The sequence below is a fragment of the Lolium rigidum genome, chromosome 7 (assembly GCF_022539505.1).
Source record: "Lolium rigidum isolate FL_2022 chromosome 7, APGP_CSIRO_Lrig_0.1, whole genome shotgun sequence".
NCBI classification, from domain to species: domain Eukaryota; kingdom Viridiplantae; phylum Streptophyta; class Magnoliopsida; order Poales; family Poaceae; genus Lolium; species Lolium rigidum.
In genome coordinates this window covers 288,767,196-288,782,867 of record NC_061514.1, presented here as the reverse complement: position 1 = coordinate 288,782,867, position 15,672 = coordinate 288,767,196, and the positions used below count along the sequence as shown (strand labels likewise).

Below are 15,672 nucleotides of genomic sequence, written 5' to 3'. Positions count from 1 at the left end.
AAGTGCATAGTTACCACATAAGTTTTATTGCAGCTGCCACTTCGGTCGCTCAACTACTTTTTGGTTTAAACATCATGAAATTTACAATATATCATCTAACAAATAATTAAGTATACACTCTCCTATGAAAAAGCATAAATGATTTTTTGAACTCGATGCCTCCCCCGTTCTTTTTTTATAAGCAACGTGTGGTTTGTTTGCAGCCAACATACTATAATATATTTGATGTGCCACATACATGTTAGGTAACACACATGGCATGTTTAATTCGTATAATTCTTAGAACATAGGAATAGGAAAATCACAGGAGTGGAATATCACGTCCTATTGAATTCTATATAATTTGAAACCTACAAGAATATTTTTCATGTAGCGTTTGATTCACAGGAAATTCAAAGAAATTGTAACATGAGTTTTAAGTGGACGGAAATTTTCCTAGAAAACATAGTTTACTGCAATCCTATAGGAAAAGTTCCTATGCAATCCTAAGGGCTCTATCCTAAGAATCAAATGGTCCACACAGAAAAAAATTATAAGGATGAAAATGCTATAAAACTCCTATATGATTCCTTTGAATAAAACAAGAAATTAAAATCCAATGGGTTTGCTCGTCTCTCTGATACCGTTGGCTTTTGGCTCATGGTTACCTACCCAAAATTTCACATGCTAAAATTTGGCCATGGTCTTTTGAGGTTATAATGTGGCTAAGTTTGGCAAGAAAATTAAATTAAGATGGGCGAATGAGCAAGCAGATGCCAAAAGATTGGAAATCACAGAAGTATGACTTTTTCATGACTTATATTTACAAGTTTTGGACACGAAACAAACCTATCCTTACACGTTTTTTTGGCATGTGCTGCCGTTGTACTTGTTTCTCCTATAATAAATATGCTCATCTATCACAGATTGTTTCCGTGGTTGAAGCGTGGATTTTCATCTCCAAACCACTTCTACACACCGAGGTTGAATGACCATGGTAGACTTTGATCTTCCACGATCATGATGTGCTAGAGAGTGTCTCACATTTATCATGGAAACCATTTTTGTGATAGATGGAATTCCACATCTACCACGGGATCAAAATTGTAAGTGTGGAGCCTAACTTGCACGTCAATGACAAGTCAATGCTTCTATAGTGGAAACTAACGGCATTATACGCTGCATTATAGATAACATAGCCTCTATGTGTGTCTATCTTGGAGCTAAGGAAGCATGGGCACGATCCCCATCGAGTGGAACTACTATAACTATATATGTGGAAGGAAGGTTGAACCTTCACTGAATCATAGTTATGTGGTGGCATTAATGCACAAGCGTTTCTATTGTTTGTTCCTATGATTGTGCGTGATTTGTGTACAATTTGGATTCCATGGATGCATGGAGGTGGTCGATCGATCAGAACGAGAGAAAGAGAAAGCGTTGAGGAATAAGCTCTACGTATCTACTATTTTGGATTATAATAAGTGGTCATAATAAGTGTCCTTCCCATGTGGAGGGATTGATCTTATTACTATTTTAGATGGAAATGTACATTGCTATTGCTTATTTCCATATAAGTTGCTTTATATGTTTGGTCGATGTGTTATTCTTTTGGTTGGTAAGCAACATGGTTCATTGTAGCCAGCATCGCAAGAACCCCATGCAACATATGCTTATGTTGCATCTTGCTATGACCATCTTCCTTCAAATAACAGCTTAGGATTAATCCCCACATCCTGATACTTAATTAAACTCTAGACCCATGTACCCATATTTGTAAGCATCGTATATTTTGGAGCTCGAAAGATGCATATGCATTCGAGCTATCAAGCTTATCGTGTGAGTTATCGTTGGCTCAAGATCAACTCAATTTTCAGTCGAACTATATAGGACACTCACACTCAACTTATTTCTTTTCAAACCGGTCATGAGTCAATCTAAAAAAAACGAGTCAATGTGGAGCCTCGAACTTTACCGCCAACCCTGCAAAGATTGTTGGTGGCTACCACTCTGGTGAAGGCAACTACCAAGGACACTGGAGGAGAGTGGACATGTGAAGGCATGTAGATGGTGGCTACAAGCAACAACTATGGCAAGTTGGCAGTACCGTGTGATGAGATTTTTCTGAATTTTTCGTTTTTTAGGCAAACCTTAGCCCTGTTTTGTTTCCATTCTCTCTACAAAGGTTGCTCAACCTATCTGTTCACTTTCCATTATCTCTCATAGCTAAATAATGAATGTCATATTCTTCCTCCTCCTCCTCACTCGGGCCCAACAAACCATGTTGTATTCTTCATCTTCACCCAAATGCTTATGAGCCTAGAATCTCCTCATGTTAGTTTCCCCGCTTGACCGTTGCCATCGCCAATGCCGACCTAGCTTGTTGGTGCCATGAACTAATCATCATCGCCATGTGAGGCTCACACCCACCATAGGTCCTGATTCCATATAGATCTTCCACCATTGCAGCTGGTTGAGCACCCTATGAAGACCATCACTTTAAGCTTTGGAGAATCAATGGAACCTTTCAACGACATGGTAGACTACTAGCACTATCATCATATCACCATGTAGTTGTTAGTGTTCTTTAAACCACTCCCATCCTACTTATCTTTCTATTCTTTATTATCATGATTCTCTTTTCTTGCTCCATCGGCTTCTGCACAACCTCTAACGCATGTAAAAATAGTATAAGTATGTATGCAAGTGTTTTTTCTATCACATTCGTTGTCTGTTTTAAATGTTTGGTCTCTTTGGACTCTGTTGATCGGGACTAGATAACAACAAACACATGAACCATCACCCACACTTGTACATGGCCATGGGCAGCCTGGCCAGGCCCGAAAATTCTGGGCCATGATAGGGCCTAAATATTAGGCCCAACAGCCTAGTCGGACCCGAGTTTTTGAGAAATAATGAAGACGACAGGCTAGTGTCCCAAAGTCCGGTGGGCTTTTTCTCTACCCGGCCCATCATAAGCCCTATTTTTAGGCGCAATGGCTGGCCAGGCCTAGACCTAGATTTTTGCCTTGGGCTTTGTTCGGCGTGGCCTGAAGCTTGGCCCGACCTCATAAATTCCTGGGTATAGCCCCACTTGATAATTTTATGTTCTAGTATAATTTTCTCTTTTGGAAATTAAATCTAGACTTTGAAATTGGACAAATTACAGAACTACAACAAATGCCCCCACTTAAATAATTGGCTCCCACTCAAAGACATTTGGCTCCATTGTCCTTATGCAAAGTCTGATTCCGTTATATCCATGCTCTATGTTTGATGCTTGCCGTAAACAAGGGGCACAACTAAAATAGAATCCAAACTGGTTTCGTGGTGGGTACCCATGGACATGGTCACTTTCCGGTTGTGTGCGACACGGTCCTTTATGTGCGTGCTTTTGTTTTTTAGGCAGGCCCTAGCCCTGTCCCCTTCCTATTCTCTCTTGCAAGCCAGCTTTGCACCGGCGCCTCCTTTACTTATCCTCGCCGGTTCTCCGTCCTAAAGAAGCATTGCCATCAACGCTTCGCTGTGTGACGCATCCACCGATTAGGGTTTTGGTGTTGTGTCGGAGGGATGTTGCCGCCTCCTCGTGGTGCATAGAATTAGGTACCATATAATGGGTTCCCACCGTTGCTACAAATACTCGGCCCATGTTGCAGTCAACGATATGAGAAAGACAAGAAACACACACGCGCACACACACACACCCACACACACCACGCGCACAGGCACGCACACAATGTGATGAGCGCGGGCTGCAATGTGATGACGAGATTAATTGCCTAACAACCAGGCCCGAAGAAAAATATATAGGAACTGGGCCTCTAAGTATTTTTTTTAAGAATTCGATCACTCTTTTTTGACCCGGGCCTCTAAGTGAAGTACCACAAATAGATACGAAAAAGAAGGTTGGGAGCAGGATGCCTATAGTAAGCCACGGTACAGAGCTGATGGCTTACGATGTGAGCAATTCGGGAGCATCGCTCTCGGCAAGCCTGCGATGTTAAGCAAGTAGTTGAGGGCATCGGGCTCGATACAGAGAGGAGATCGTCTGGATGACTTCTGGTATCTTCGCTCCATCTGTTCCGTGGCTCTTCTTGTAGTCATCCCAACCGGTGAATCTGTGATCATGAACTACAACTGCTAGAACCAGAGTGCAGGAGTTCGTCATGATTCATAAATAGCTGGGTTTTTAGCAAAAAAATGTGAGCACATTAAATAAAATGAGGTTTGCTCTTTTTGTTGCATTGGCTCTCTAGGACAGTAGGATGGCATTAGCCATCGTTGATGACTTATGAGTTGGTGCTTGGTGGAAAAGCCGTTGAGTACTGCTAGGGACGGGATCAGTACTATCCAGGTTTGGACTTGTAGGTAAAGATCTACTTCCTTCTTTTGCAATTATTGATTGTATATTGGTTACAAAGGATCTTGCGATTTATGCTAGGGTTAGCTCTAAGGCGAGTTGATCGATCTCTATTGCTATTGGTCCAATTGGTTGAATATTTACGTCAACTTCCAATTATTTAGTTACAGTTGTAGGTGCCACGTGAAAGATTAGGAGCAATGTGAAACTCACCACAAACTCAAATCTTCATAAGTAGAAGATAGATAGTATTTCGCTTGGGGTTTAAGGAAGATGGAGTAGGGGCGTATCTAGACACAATTTTATCGAGAACGAATATGTACACACTGAAATGGGTCTAAATATCTAGATAAAGCTAAGTCATTTACTTTTGAACGTTCATCGAGGTGGCAATAATTGCCAAATAGGAGATTATGTAGCGCAAGCGAGCTTTCACAGTCTATGCGCCGGCTATCCCAGCTGGTTTAGTAATGTGCATTCATGATCTAGCTTTGTGATGGTTTGCATGTTTCATTCAAAAACATGTCCTCTCTGTGTGGTTTTTCCCTTTTCTATATGAAAATGAAGTGCTTCTGTCGGTTGCTAAAAAAAACACATGGTGTCCCAACCTAGATGGCTTCATGCGTTGAACGACGGGTTTTTGGAGTTAGCTCACCCTCGCGAGATCGTGACCCTTTGTCCTGCCCATTGTAACATCAAAGTAAAGATCAGTGTTTATATATATAGCAACCTTTTTCTTTTCTTGACATCATGTGTACTCTCCACAAAAGATGTCTCAACTTGGTCTAAATTTGAATGTATCTAAACATGATTTAGTGTATAGATACACCTAAATTTAGATAAAGTCAAGACATATTTAGGTATCTATTGCACTTTCAATAAGAAAAGCCGGTTTAATTAGCATTCCTCACTACAACTATAATACTCCCTTCAACCCATATTAGTTCTCGCTGAAACGAGTGAACAAAAACAATAAAATGTATCTAGATACGAACGAACCGGCGACAAGTATAATGAATCCGGAGAGAGTATATGACATCATGAACATGGTAATTTCCCACATGTAATGATCTCTTGAGCACCGACTTTATTGAGTTCGTGCCACTCCGGGCAATCAACCTCCTCTGTGGGAGATATACATGCACAGACCGGAAATGCAATTTTAGGGGTACTGTGGCTTACCGATCAAGCATCCACCACTGAAAGAACATCATGATTCGTGCACTATTATGTGCACCATTAAATTACGCACCAAGTTACAAATATTAAAACTTAATCGTGCGATCCATATATTCTGTAGCATAAATCAGGTGGAGAAACGGACGGTAGGCCACGGCGCCGCTAGAAAAAATCGCTTTATTCACACACAGCCACAGCTGGAAAGTAGAGTCAGTTGGCATGGGAACTGCCGCTCACGGCGCCACACGCCTCGCCGGAGGGAGTGCGTGTGCAGCCCACGCGCGCATGCGACGCCTGGAGTTACCAGAGATTGCCCGCACCGCACCGCACAGCGTGCATGCGTCCACCGCGGGCGGGCGGGCGCGCGGCGGCAGGAAGCGAACGGAGCTGGTGAGCTTTGTCGTCGAGTCGCCGAACCGAAAGGCAGGCGAGCCACGCCACGGCCGCATGACGCGCATCTCGCGCGCGACGACAAGGAACCAAAGCTAGCCGATGCGGCCAAGCTTGGCGTGGAGGCCACCGACGCCGATCGGCGGACGAGGATGCCATCTGTCTGCATGCATGCTTGCCTGCGTATGTCATGGCGTCTCCAGCTCTACGCATCCACCGCACGGCTATAGCTTGATCCATCCCCAGTGACTCGAGCGGATAGATGCAGTGTTGTAACGCAGATTCGATGTGAGCTTGAAGATACGGAAGGATAGCTGTAGGCCTGTAGCTCCTTCGAGAAGCAGGTTACTTGGGGGAGAGGGCCGGAGGGGGATGCTTGCTTGCTTGCTGATGATTAATCGTGCACCAACTTACCTTTTTAACGTTTGGGAAGTGCTTGGGATGCAGATGTTACATCAAAAGTTATCTCGTCATCACAAAGAACAGTTTCGATTCCCGCTGTAATTAATCTGGAATTATATACGGCCCCATTACAAAGATTTATGCAGTTCAATAACCAGGAGCATGCAGGGCTAGATCAAAACTAATTAGGCTGCACTGCTCATCATGGCTTCCCGATAAATGTAGGCAAATTTAAGCCACATCTGTGCACTAATTATCGTCTAGGCCGGTTATGTTGTGATCTAAATTCAAATAAATGTTAACTTCTGACGAGCAGAGTGTGGCATGTCGGTATTGTGGATTCAAATGTTCTATGTTTCACTTGTAGGCCAAGCTAGGGGTGGGAATGTGGAGGAGGTGGTGAAGCTTTAATGTAAATGACAACATATTTCTATGATGGATTGGACATTGAATTTGAACATTTGTTCCGTTTCAATCCACCATTGAATTTGACCCCTCAGCGCCGCAAAAGAGGAATGAAATACGATGTCATGAATTTTGTTCCGTTTGAATCCACAATTGAATTTTACCCCTCGATACCATTATACACTAGAACAGAAGTACCCTTGATTTAAATGTATTATGTTTCACTCGTTGACTGACTTAATAGGACAATATTACATCTTGCCTATAGCATGGCGTGCGAGGGCGGGTATGTGACTGGGTGGTGATATTTTACGGTAAAAGACAACCTAGTTTGTCGTTGATGAATTTAACATTGATGTCAAGCATAAAAAAATAGAACAAAAGAGGATATATCGTGACAAGCGATGGGGGTGGGTATGTGGGGGATTCCGTAATGTGTTGCTGTAAACGACATAATTGGATGGCGGTAGCGGTTGGACATTGTTGTCGCGTCGTAATTGGAAGAAGTGAGCACCCCCCCTCCCCGCGTCGCCGCACTCAAAAAGGAAAGACAAATCTTCATGGTTCCGTAACTTCCGTTTGAATCCACAATAGAACTTGAGCCTTGATCCCTCCTATGTCATCAGTATTTCTCTTGAGCATAGGTAAAAGGCGGTTCTTGCATCACACGGGTTTGGTCGATGGGTTTAGACCGAACAAACGCATCTAATCAAACACACCCTTGCTCAACAACCACACCGAGGGCTACACGGCACACCGCTTGCACAACTCATCTTATCACATTGGCACCGGACAAAATGCCCTTACCTGGCCACCACAAAACTACATAGATATCCTACTTCCTCACACAAAGTCTCCTTTTCAGGAGAGGAAGTGTCCATAATCTAGGTGTTAGTTAGGGGAGTCTTATCATAGGCTCTATCTATCCAAACACCCAAAGGTCTACACCACGTTTGCAGCAATATAGAAATAGGTACGAGACAAAATTACAGCACAGTCACTCCATGCCAAGCACTACACCCCTATATATACCTCGCACCAGCGCCCAACACACATCTCAGCACTAACACACATCTCCACATTCAGCAACCATGGTTTCCATCACGAGATCATCTTGTTCTTCTCTACAGTTTTGCAGCAATAATGACCATTACAATATGTAGCAGATAGACGTATATCCAGGAGACATCGATCGATCTCCATGGGTGTAGCTAGTAGCCATGATTTAATTTAGGTTGAAGTTTGTTGTGTTGGTGTGAATAAGCTAGAGATCGACGATGGACGTGGCCGACATGTACGCCTTGCTGGTACAGGGGAACAGCGCCTTGGGCGGCGGCGGGTACCTGGCGGACCCGACGACGTGGGGCGCGTGGGCACACGAGGGGCACCGGCTGTGGGCGTCCATGTCGGAGGAGTTCTGGGTGTATGTGTACAAGGTGCGGCGGTGCCCGCAGCCGTGCAGCCACGACTGGACGGCCTGCCCCTACGCGCACAAGGGCGAGCGCGCACGCCGCCGCGACCCGCGCCGTTTCGCCTACGTCGCCGTCTCCTGCCCGGACTACCGCGCGCAAGCGCAGGCGCAGCTCGCCGCCGGAGGCGGGCAGCCGGCGCCGAGCTGCCGGCGCGGGCTCAAGTGCCGGTACGCGCACGGCGTGTTCGAGCTCTGGCTGCACCCCTCCCGGTTCCGCACGCGCATGTGCGAGGCTGGCCGGCGCTGCCCGCGGCCGATCTGCTTCTTCGCCCACTTGCCGGCGGAGCTCAGGGTCCACGACCACATCGCCGCTGGCGCCCTGTCCCTTCCGATGATCTCCCTGCCGCCGTCGCCGCCTCGGCTACTCCATCGTGCGCCTTCTCCTCCTCTGGCGTCGCCGCCGCCGACGGCTGTTTCACGTGGCCAGCTGTTCGATGATCTGACCCTGCAGTCCACGCACAAGCAGAACAGGCTTCGGCTGCTGAGCCTGTACTCTGCCGTCGCCGCCGACACCGTTTTTTCCTCCCCTGCCACCTCCGCCGCTGCTGTTGCTGCCACCGCTGCAGCTGCTTCTGCCGCCACCGTGCCGACCCTGATGGCCTTACCGGCGGGCGGCGGCGAGGACGTGAAGGGCGTCCGTTGTGCGGAGGAGGAGGACTCTGTGATGAACGACTACCAGTACCCGCACGTTGATCTCATCATGGACCTGGTGAGCTAGCAGGTAACCATGCATGGTAAGGAATAACAGCTACCGGACGGGTTAATAAGAGTGTGTCCATGGGCACGTGACTGCGTGAGCCCGTGCATGCGTTTATGTCTTGTGTGTATGCGTGCGTGTGCATGATTCTTACATAGTAGTTTGCATATCGTGCATGGATGCCATGTGGCAGGTGGTCGATCGATAGGACCGAGAGAGAGCTGAGGGATGAACGTTGCTATGTATATAGCGTGCCGGCTCATAATAAGTCTATGTGTCGATGTGGATTTATCAGAAGCAAATGTACATTTGCATAATTGCAATTGTTAATTCATTATGTCATCTTAATAATCTGTCAAAGATACAAGTCTATACTTTGTCCCTCGGTTTTTGTTCATTATAGTTTTCGCCACACCAACTATTTTTTCTTGTAAACTTCTTGGTACGTTCCCATCGGGCAAATGTTCATAATTGTCCAATGCACATGCATAAATGGTTTGTCGAAACCAATGCCTCCAATCTTTTTTTTTGTTTCATATGTAATTTACTGGTAGCTTTATTTGTTGATAACATACATGTTTTGTGGTCTTGTGGACCACACACATGTAGGTAACAATAAAATGGAAATCCCATCCTTACCTTCACGATCTTGTGATTTTATCTTAGCTCATCCAATGCACTACTGGCAAGATAGGCGTGTGTTGTCTCATTGTCTTCCTGGCTAGTCTTTGTGTGAGCCTTTTAAAAGCAAAGAATTATCCCTTCGGTGAACTCATTGATACGGCGTTTGTAACAAACCTGTCTCAGGGGTTGGCAAAGGATAATACATGGACTGAAGTTATTACTTAAAAAGTGGATTATGCGGCGTATCGGTAACGGAAAAAAGTGATGATTTTGAGATACAATTCGATTCCTCCTGGTCACATGAAAATTGCCAGCAACATAACAAATTCTATTGTAAGATGGGTGGAAAATCTGATTGACCAAGATGACCATATATGGAAAGAAAATATGGTTAGGAGGATTTTTATCACCACCATCGCGTTGAAGAGACACTAAAGATCAAATTAGCTAATTGTGAAGACGATGATTTTATTGCGCAGACTTTGGAAAGGAATGATGCTTCCTTGGTGAGAGTGCATAGAATCCGACACTCGAAATTCGGAATAGCACACCGCCAAATTCAAGTACAAGCATGAATAGTGATAGGAACCTGTGTAAAGTTATTTTGGAGTGCTAAGGTTCCTCCAAAAATGAAGATATTCATCTGGAAGCTTGCTACAAACACTATTGCAGTTCAAGCAAACTGTAGCTTAAACTTCCAAACCTTCTGCCAACTCGCAATATTTGTTGGTTGCAGGAGGGAGACCGGGTATCATGCTACTATGAACTGTACAAAGGCAAATGCCTTGTGAAAAGGTTTAACTGAGACTTGGAATTTACCTCCTGAGTCTGTTCTGATCTCCCCTTCAATATACAGGAAAGGAGTGAATTTTGGTTTTACTTTACTAACTCAAACTCAACCATGACATGCGTGAGAAGATGATGCTTATTTGGTGGAGGGCATGGAACGATATAAATGATATAATGTTCACAAAAGGTGATGCGTCTCTTGAAAGCTCGACACGTTTCTTACAAAATAACTTAAGTTCCATGAAGGGTATTACGAAGGGAACCTGTGGAGGGCATAGCAAGTTGAGTAGTTGGATTGGTAAATTATTATCCTACGACAACCGTCTAATTCTTATTAACTCAATGTTAACGAGTTTACCTATGTTCATGCTATCTTTTCTCGAGATACCTAAAGGGGTAAGAAAGAGATTAGATTATTATAGATCTCGTTTGTTTTGGCAAAGCGATGGCCACAAACAAAATATAGACTCACTAAGTGGAACATTATTTATCGGCCAAAATATCAAGGCGGGTTAGAGATTGAAGTGTTAGAGTTAAAAAAAAACAAATGTTTGCTTAGTAAGTGGTTATTCAAGATTCTAAATGAAGAAGGGGTGTGGCAAGAACTAATTCGTGACAAATATTTGCACTCTAAAACGCTATCACAAGTGACAACAAAGCCTCTTGATTCATCGTTTTGGAAAGGATTGGTGAAAGTTAAAGAAGAGTTTTTCAGCAAAGGCTCTTTTAAGATTGGAAATGGTGCCAATACTAGATTTTGGGAAGATTGCTGGTTAGGAGATGCTCCTTTATCTCACCAATACCCCTCTCTGTATAATAGTCAATAGAAAACAGGTTTCTATGGATGATATTCTAGTACATAGGCCTCTGATTGTAACTTTTCGAAGAGCATTGACCCCCAAAAAGTGGGCGCAATGGTTACAAATAGTTGAACGCCTCATGCATGTGCAACTTTTTGATCATAATGATACTTTTATTTGGAGTCTTACTACCTCGGGTAGTTTTACTGTCAAATCAATGTATTTAGACCTTTTAGAAGACCAAACTAAGTACCTTCAAAAATATATTTGGAAAATGAAAGTTCCTTTAAAGATTAATATCTTCATGTGGTTTCTTCACCGGAGAGAAATTTTAACAAAAGACAACCTTGCTAAAAGAAACTGGCAAGGAAGTAAGATATGTGTTTTCTGTAATAAAGATGAATCCATACAACACTTGTTCTTTAAATGTCCACTTGCAAAAATTGTATGGTGAATAATATATATGACTTTTAGGTTATCTCCTCCTTCTAATGTTACAAACCTTTTTGGGAATTGGTTAAGCGGTATTGCCAAAAATGATTTAGTTAAGATTAGAGTGGGAGTTTGTGCCATCATGTGGGCTATCTGGCATGTGCGAAATGATTTTGTTTTTAACAAGCCGAAATCTCAATCCTTCTTGCGGGTTATTCCATTGGTTATTCACTGGATCCGTACGTGGTCCTATCTCCAATCAGGGGAGCAGCGGGATGCCATGGAGTCTGGGTGCAACCGACTGGAGATGGTTGCACGGGATTTCAATAGCCGGTGTGGGTGGCGGCATGATCATAGGATTGAATTTTGATGTATCGTTGGCATCTCCTATTGAGTTTTTTTTCACTGGTTGATCTTTGTATCGACCCTATCTGATCCTTGAATTGTAATAAATATGACACTATTCTCAATAAAGTAATAAAGAAGCCATATGCATCAGTTTGATGCAAAGGCTAGGGTATGCCCCCATTTCGAAAAAAAGGGTATTACGAAGGGGATAGCAACAAGTAATTAAAAGGGGAAAGCACTGGCAGAAAACCAAGTGCTTGTAGCCCTGTACCAGTCCAAAATCTGACAGCACAAGCAACAAAGAAAGAAAGCTAGCTGGAAAAAACCTTAATCAGGTTGGGTCAAATGTAACGTTGATGTCAGTTTCGTGAAGCCGGAGTCAGAAAGGATCATGGGAGCAGTCCTAAGAGACCAAAATGGTGATGTGATCTGCTTGGCCTTGAGATCCACACTGTCAAATGGCTCAAATGTGCGAAGCTTTCACATGTCTTCATGGTCTAAACCTGGCCTAGCTTGCCCAACACAAGGGCAAGCTTAATCATCGAAACTGACTGTGATGTTGAGCATGGATAGATATGAGATTGGCCATCAGCAATGGTGTTTTTCAGAATTGTTGATTTACCGACTCTAGAAGCTCTGGCTTGTAGGGAGGCTCTAGCCCTGGCAGATGATCTGGGCTTAAGGAGAGTCATCGCTTCTTCAGATTGTAAGCAAGTCGTTCAGGAGATTTCAGATGGAACCGGAGGTGCTCATGAAATGGTTACTAGAGAGATAGGTAAGGATGTTCCCGGGAGTTTAGTCATATTTCCTTTGTACATGAAGGAAGAAAGCTCAACACTGAAGGTCTGAAGCCCATAATTTAGCTTGATATGCACTATCTTTATGCCAAGGATGCAACATATGGCTCCTCGAGTGATGATTCCAAATTATTTGGCCTTTGATTCATAAAGCGAGCGAATTATTCTAAAAAAGGTATGACATTGGCTTGATTGCAAGGTATTATATATACAGATGAAGCCTCCAAATCGTTAGGTTATCTTGAAGAATTTCAGCGTAAATTGTAATGCTGCTGCGCATGATTTATGGTAACTAGGTTGTAGAAAGTTGTGGTGGAAAGTTGTGTAGTGATCTGTTACAAGTGCGGCCTCGGCATGCTCGTCAAAATTGGCTTTAAATTATTCTTACTTAGACCTTTTTCTTAATTAATATACAACACATTTTAAAAAATGGAAATCTCATGGACACTGTTAGAAGGTTTTGGCTGTTAGCCAAGTTTACCTCATCATAACTTTAGCTTGCTAAACTTTGCCCATTTTATATTTTGGCCAATGGTGGCAAGAAAAATGAATGAAGATGGAAAAAGGAGCAACCACATGCCAAAATGTTTGAAATCGTCAACGATGTTTTTTTTATCTCATGGGACAATATTTTAGTAAGGTAAGTTGTGGACACAGGTCAAACATATTGTTACACCTTTTCAGTGTGTCATGTTGTTGTAATTGTTGCAGTAAAAATGAGAAATAGGGAAATGTTAAAGTTGCAAGGGTTGTAGTGGCACCGTCCCTACAAGAATACCCCCATACCTGGTGGAGTTTTTGCAGCACAAGGGAAAAGTAACTGCAAAAGCTATTTGGCCAGTGGATAGGCATTTCTGACAGCAAACAAAGGTGACACCGAGATTTTCGTCGTATTAGATCCCAAGCTGGCAGATAAATATGTCGTGGCAGGTGGGGCAAGCCCAACACCATGTAATGCCACGGTAGATTAAGGGAGACACATAGTAGTACGCTGTGGATTGTGAGTGGCGTTAATTGGGTCTCTTGATAGAGAATGTTTAACCGCATGCCGCTGGCGCACGTCTCGCTGACTAGTATGACCAACCACCTCCACGACGAGGCTTGCTGCCGTAAATTTATAGCTCATCCTCCTTCCCGAAACCTTCGTGAGCGGTGAGCAGCGGCAGAGACAGTCCCGATGATGCATGTAAAATGCATACATGAACTTTGCATTGTATTAGTTATATTTCAATCATATTTGCATCATATAAGGGTTATATCATTGATTTATATCGATTTTGGGGATATTTCACGGTTTCTCTATTTTTCTGGAATTAACTCTGCACTATCAGAAAACCCCTTTTTCAATATTTTTATGTTTTAGGGACTCAAACGACCTCCAAATCACCTGAGATTTTATGACGATCAGTTTTTGGAAGGAAGAAGGAGTACGAGCCAAGGAAGCGCAAAAAAGGAAGTCCGAGGACCAAAAGGGGTAGGCCCACGCGGCCAGATTCCTTGGCCACGTGAGGTGCCCCATCCTGTCCCTCGAGCCTCCGATGCCATCCGTTTTCATCTCCGTGCCTCCGTCTTGACCTAAAAACGTCTATAAAAATAGGGATTTCTATTTTCGTGCCCCTGCTTCGTTAGTTGTACTCAGTTTTCCCCAGCTCCTTAGTTTTTCCTCAGTTTTACCCAAACGTTTGTCTGAACCGCAGAAGGAGCTCGGACGGAAGGAATCCGTTAAGTTGACCGTTCCGTGCTGACGAGTGGGGTCGTGTCGTTTGTGGGGTCGCGTCGTGTGGGACCGCGTCGTGTGGGGCTGGTAGGAAGGGACCGCGTGGGACAGGACGAGGTCGTGTTTGTGGGGCCGTAGCGTGTGGAGCCGTGTGGGTCCGGGACGGGGGCACGAGTGGTTTCTGTCTCTTTCGCCCAGATTAGCAGTTTTCAATGTACCTTTTTCCTCTCTATCGCTCGATCTCATTCATATTTGATAGCCCAAATTGGTAGCAAATCTAGAGAAGCTTCTCCTTCTGTTTTTAACGCCATTCATTTCTTTATGCCTTCGTTTTTACCCAATCAGGTAGGAAATCTAGGGCACAAATCCAGAGAGAAAATATAGGATAAGTTGCATACAGCAACCAACATAGCATAGATATATTCAGGACAGATCCAAATGTAGTACCGATAGATCCAAGGCATAAGCTACATTTTACATGAATTTAAGCTGCTCTACAGATAGAGCAGTCACATACGAAGAGTGCGAGTAGGCACGTTCAACGCCTCCGGGTGGCGCGTGTGACTCGCTTGGAGGTTGCGCGAGTGAATCCCAAGTGCTTTGTGTTTGGCCATGTACGCATGCACGTTCACGGTACTTCCAACTCTAGCGCCATATCTGCCAATGGATTCAGTATGGTTCAGCAGGGTGTTGAAGTTGGTGTCGAAGAGCCTCCTGTTGCAGAAGGGCACTTGTAAATGCCTTGAGCAAAGGGGCGACCGTATTGGCCGGACTGCAGCCTCCTGAGGACGTGACGAGTCTTGGTGTGGAAGGACTCGTCGTCGTTGTCGACGTCGCTGCTCTCCACCTGTCACGTAGCACCAAAGATCGTGCAAAAAACACGGAGTCAATTGCAACGATGATTGAACAGAGAGTGAACAAAAAATCATGCATGATAATATGGGCTCGAAAAAAGAGGTAGCCTCAGTTACATTGGACACACTTATATCCAGGATTTGAGTCGGTAAACCAAAGATCATGCACAACAAATTTGTACACACCAATTGTTTATCGACCAAACCCTGAATCAATTTAGGGATGCCCAAATATTCATCATCATCGGCACAAATCTGAAACAAAAGCAAATCACAAACACTAATAACGCAACATCTAACACAAAAGGATCGAACTAGGAACAGACGAACAGTAATAACGCAAGATCTAACACAAAAGGATTGAACTAGGAACAGGACGAACGAGTAATAACGCAAGATCTAACAAAAAAGGATTGAACTAGGAAGAG

At 43.9% G+C, this 15,672-nt stretch overlaps 1 protein-coding gene across 1 annotated transcript; it reads left to right on the top strand.

Annotated features, from left to right (window-relative positions):
* The first annotated feature begins 7,992 nt into the window (after positions 1-7,992).
* On the top strand, positions 7,993-8,904 carry LOC124672943 (zinc finger CCCH domain-containing protein 61-like). Its single transcript, XM_047209095.1, has one exon. It carries the CDS (start codon positions 7,993-7,995, stop codon positions 8,902-8,904), a length of 912 nt encoding a protein of 303 aa, XP_047065051.1.
* The last annotated feature ends 6,768 nt before the right edge of the window (positions 8,905-15,672 follow it).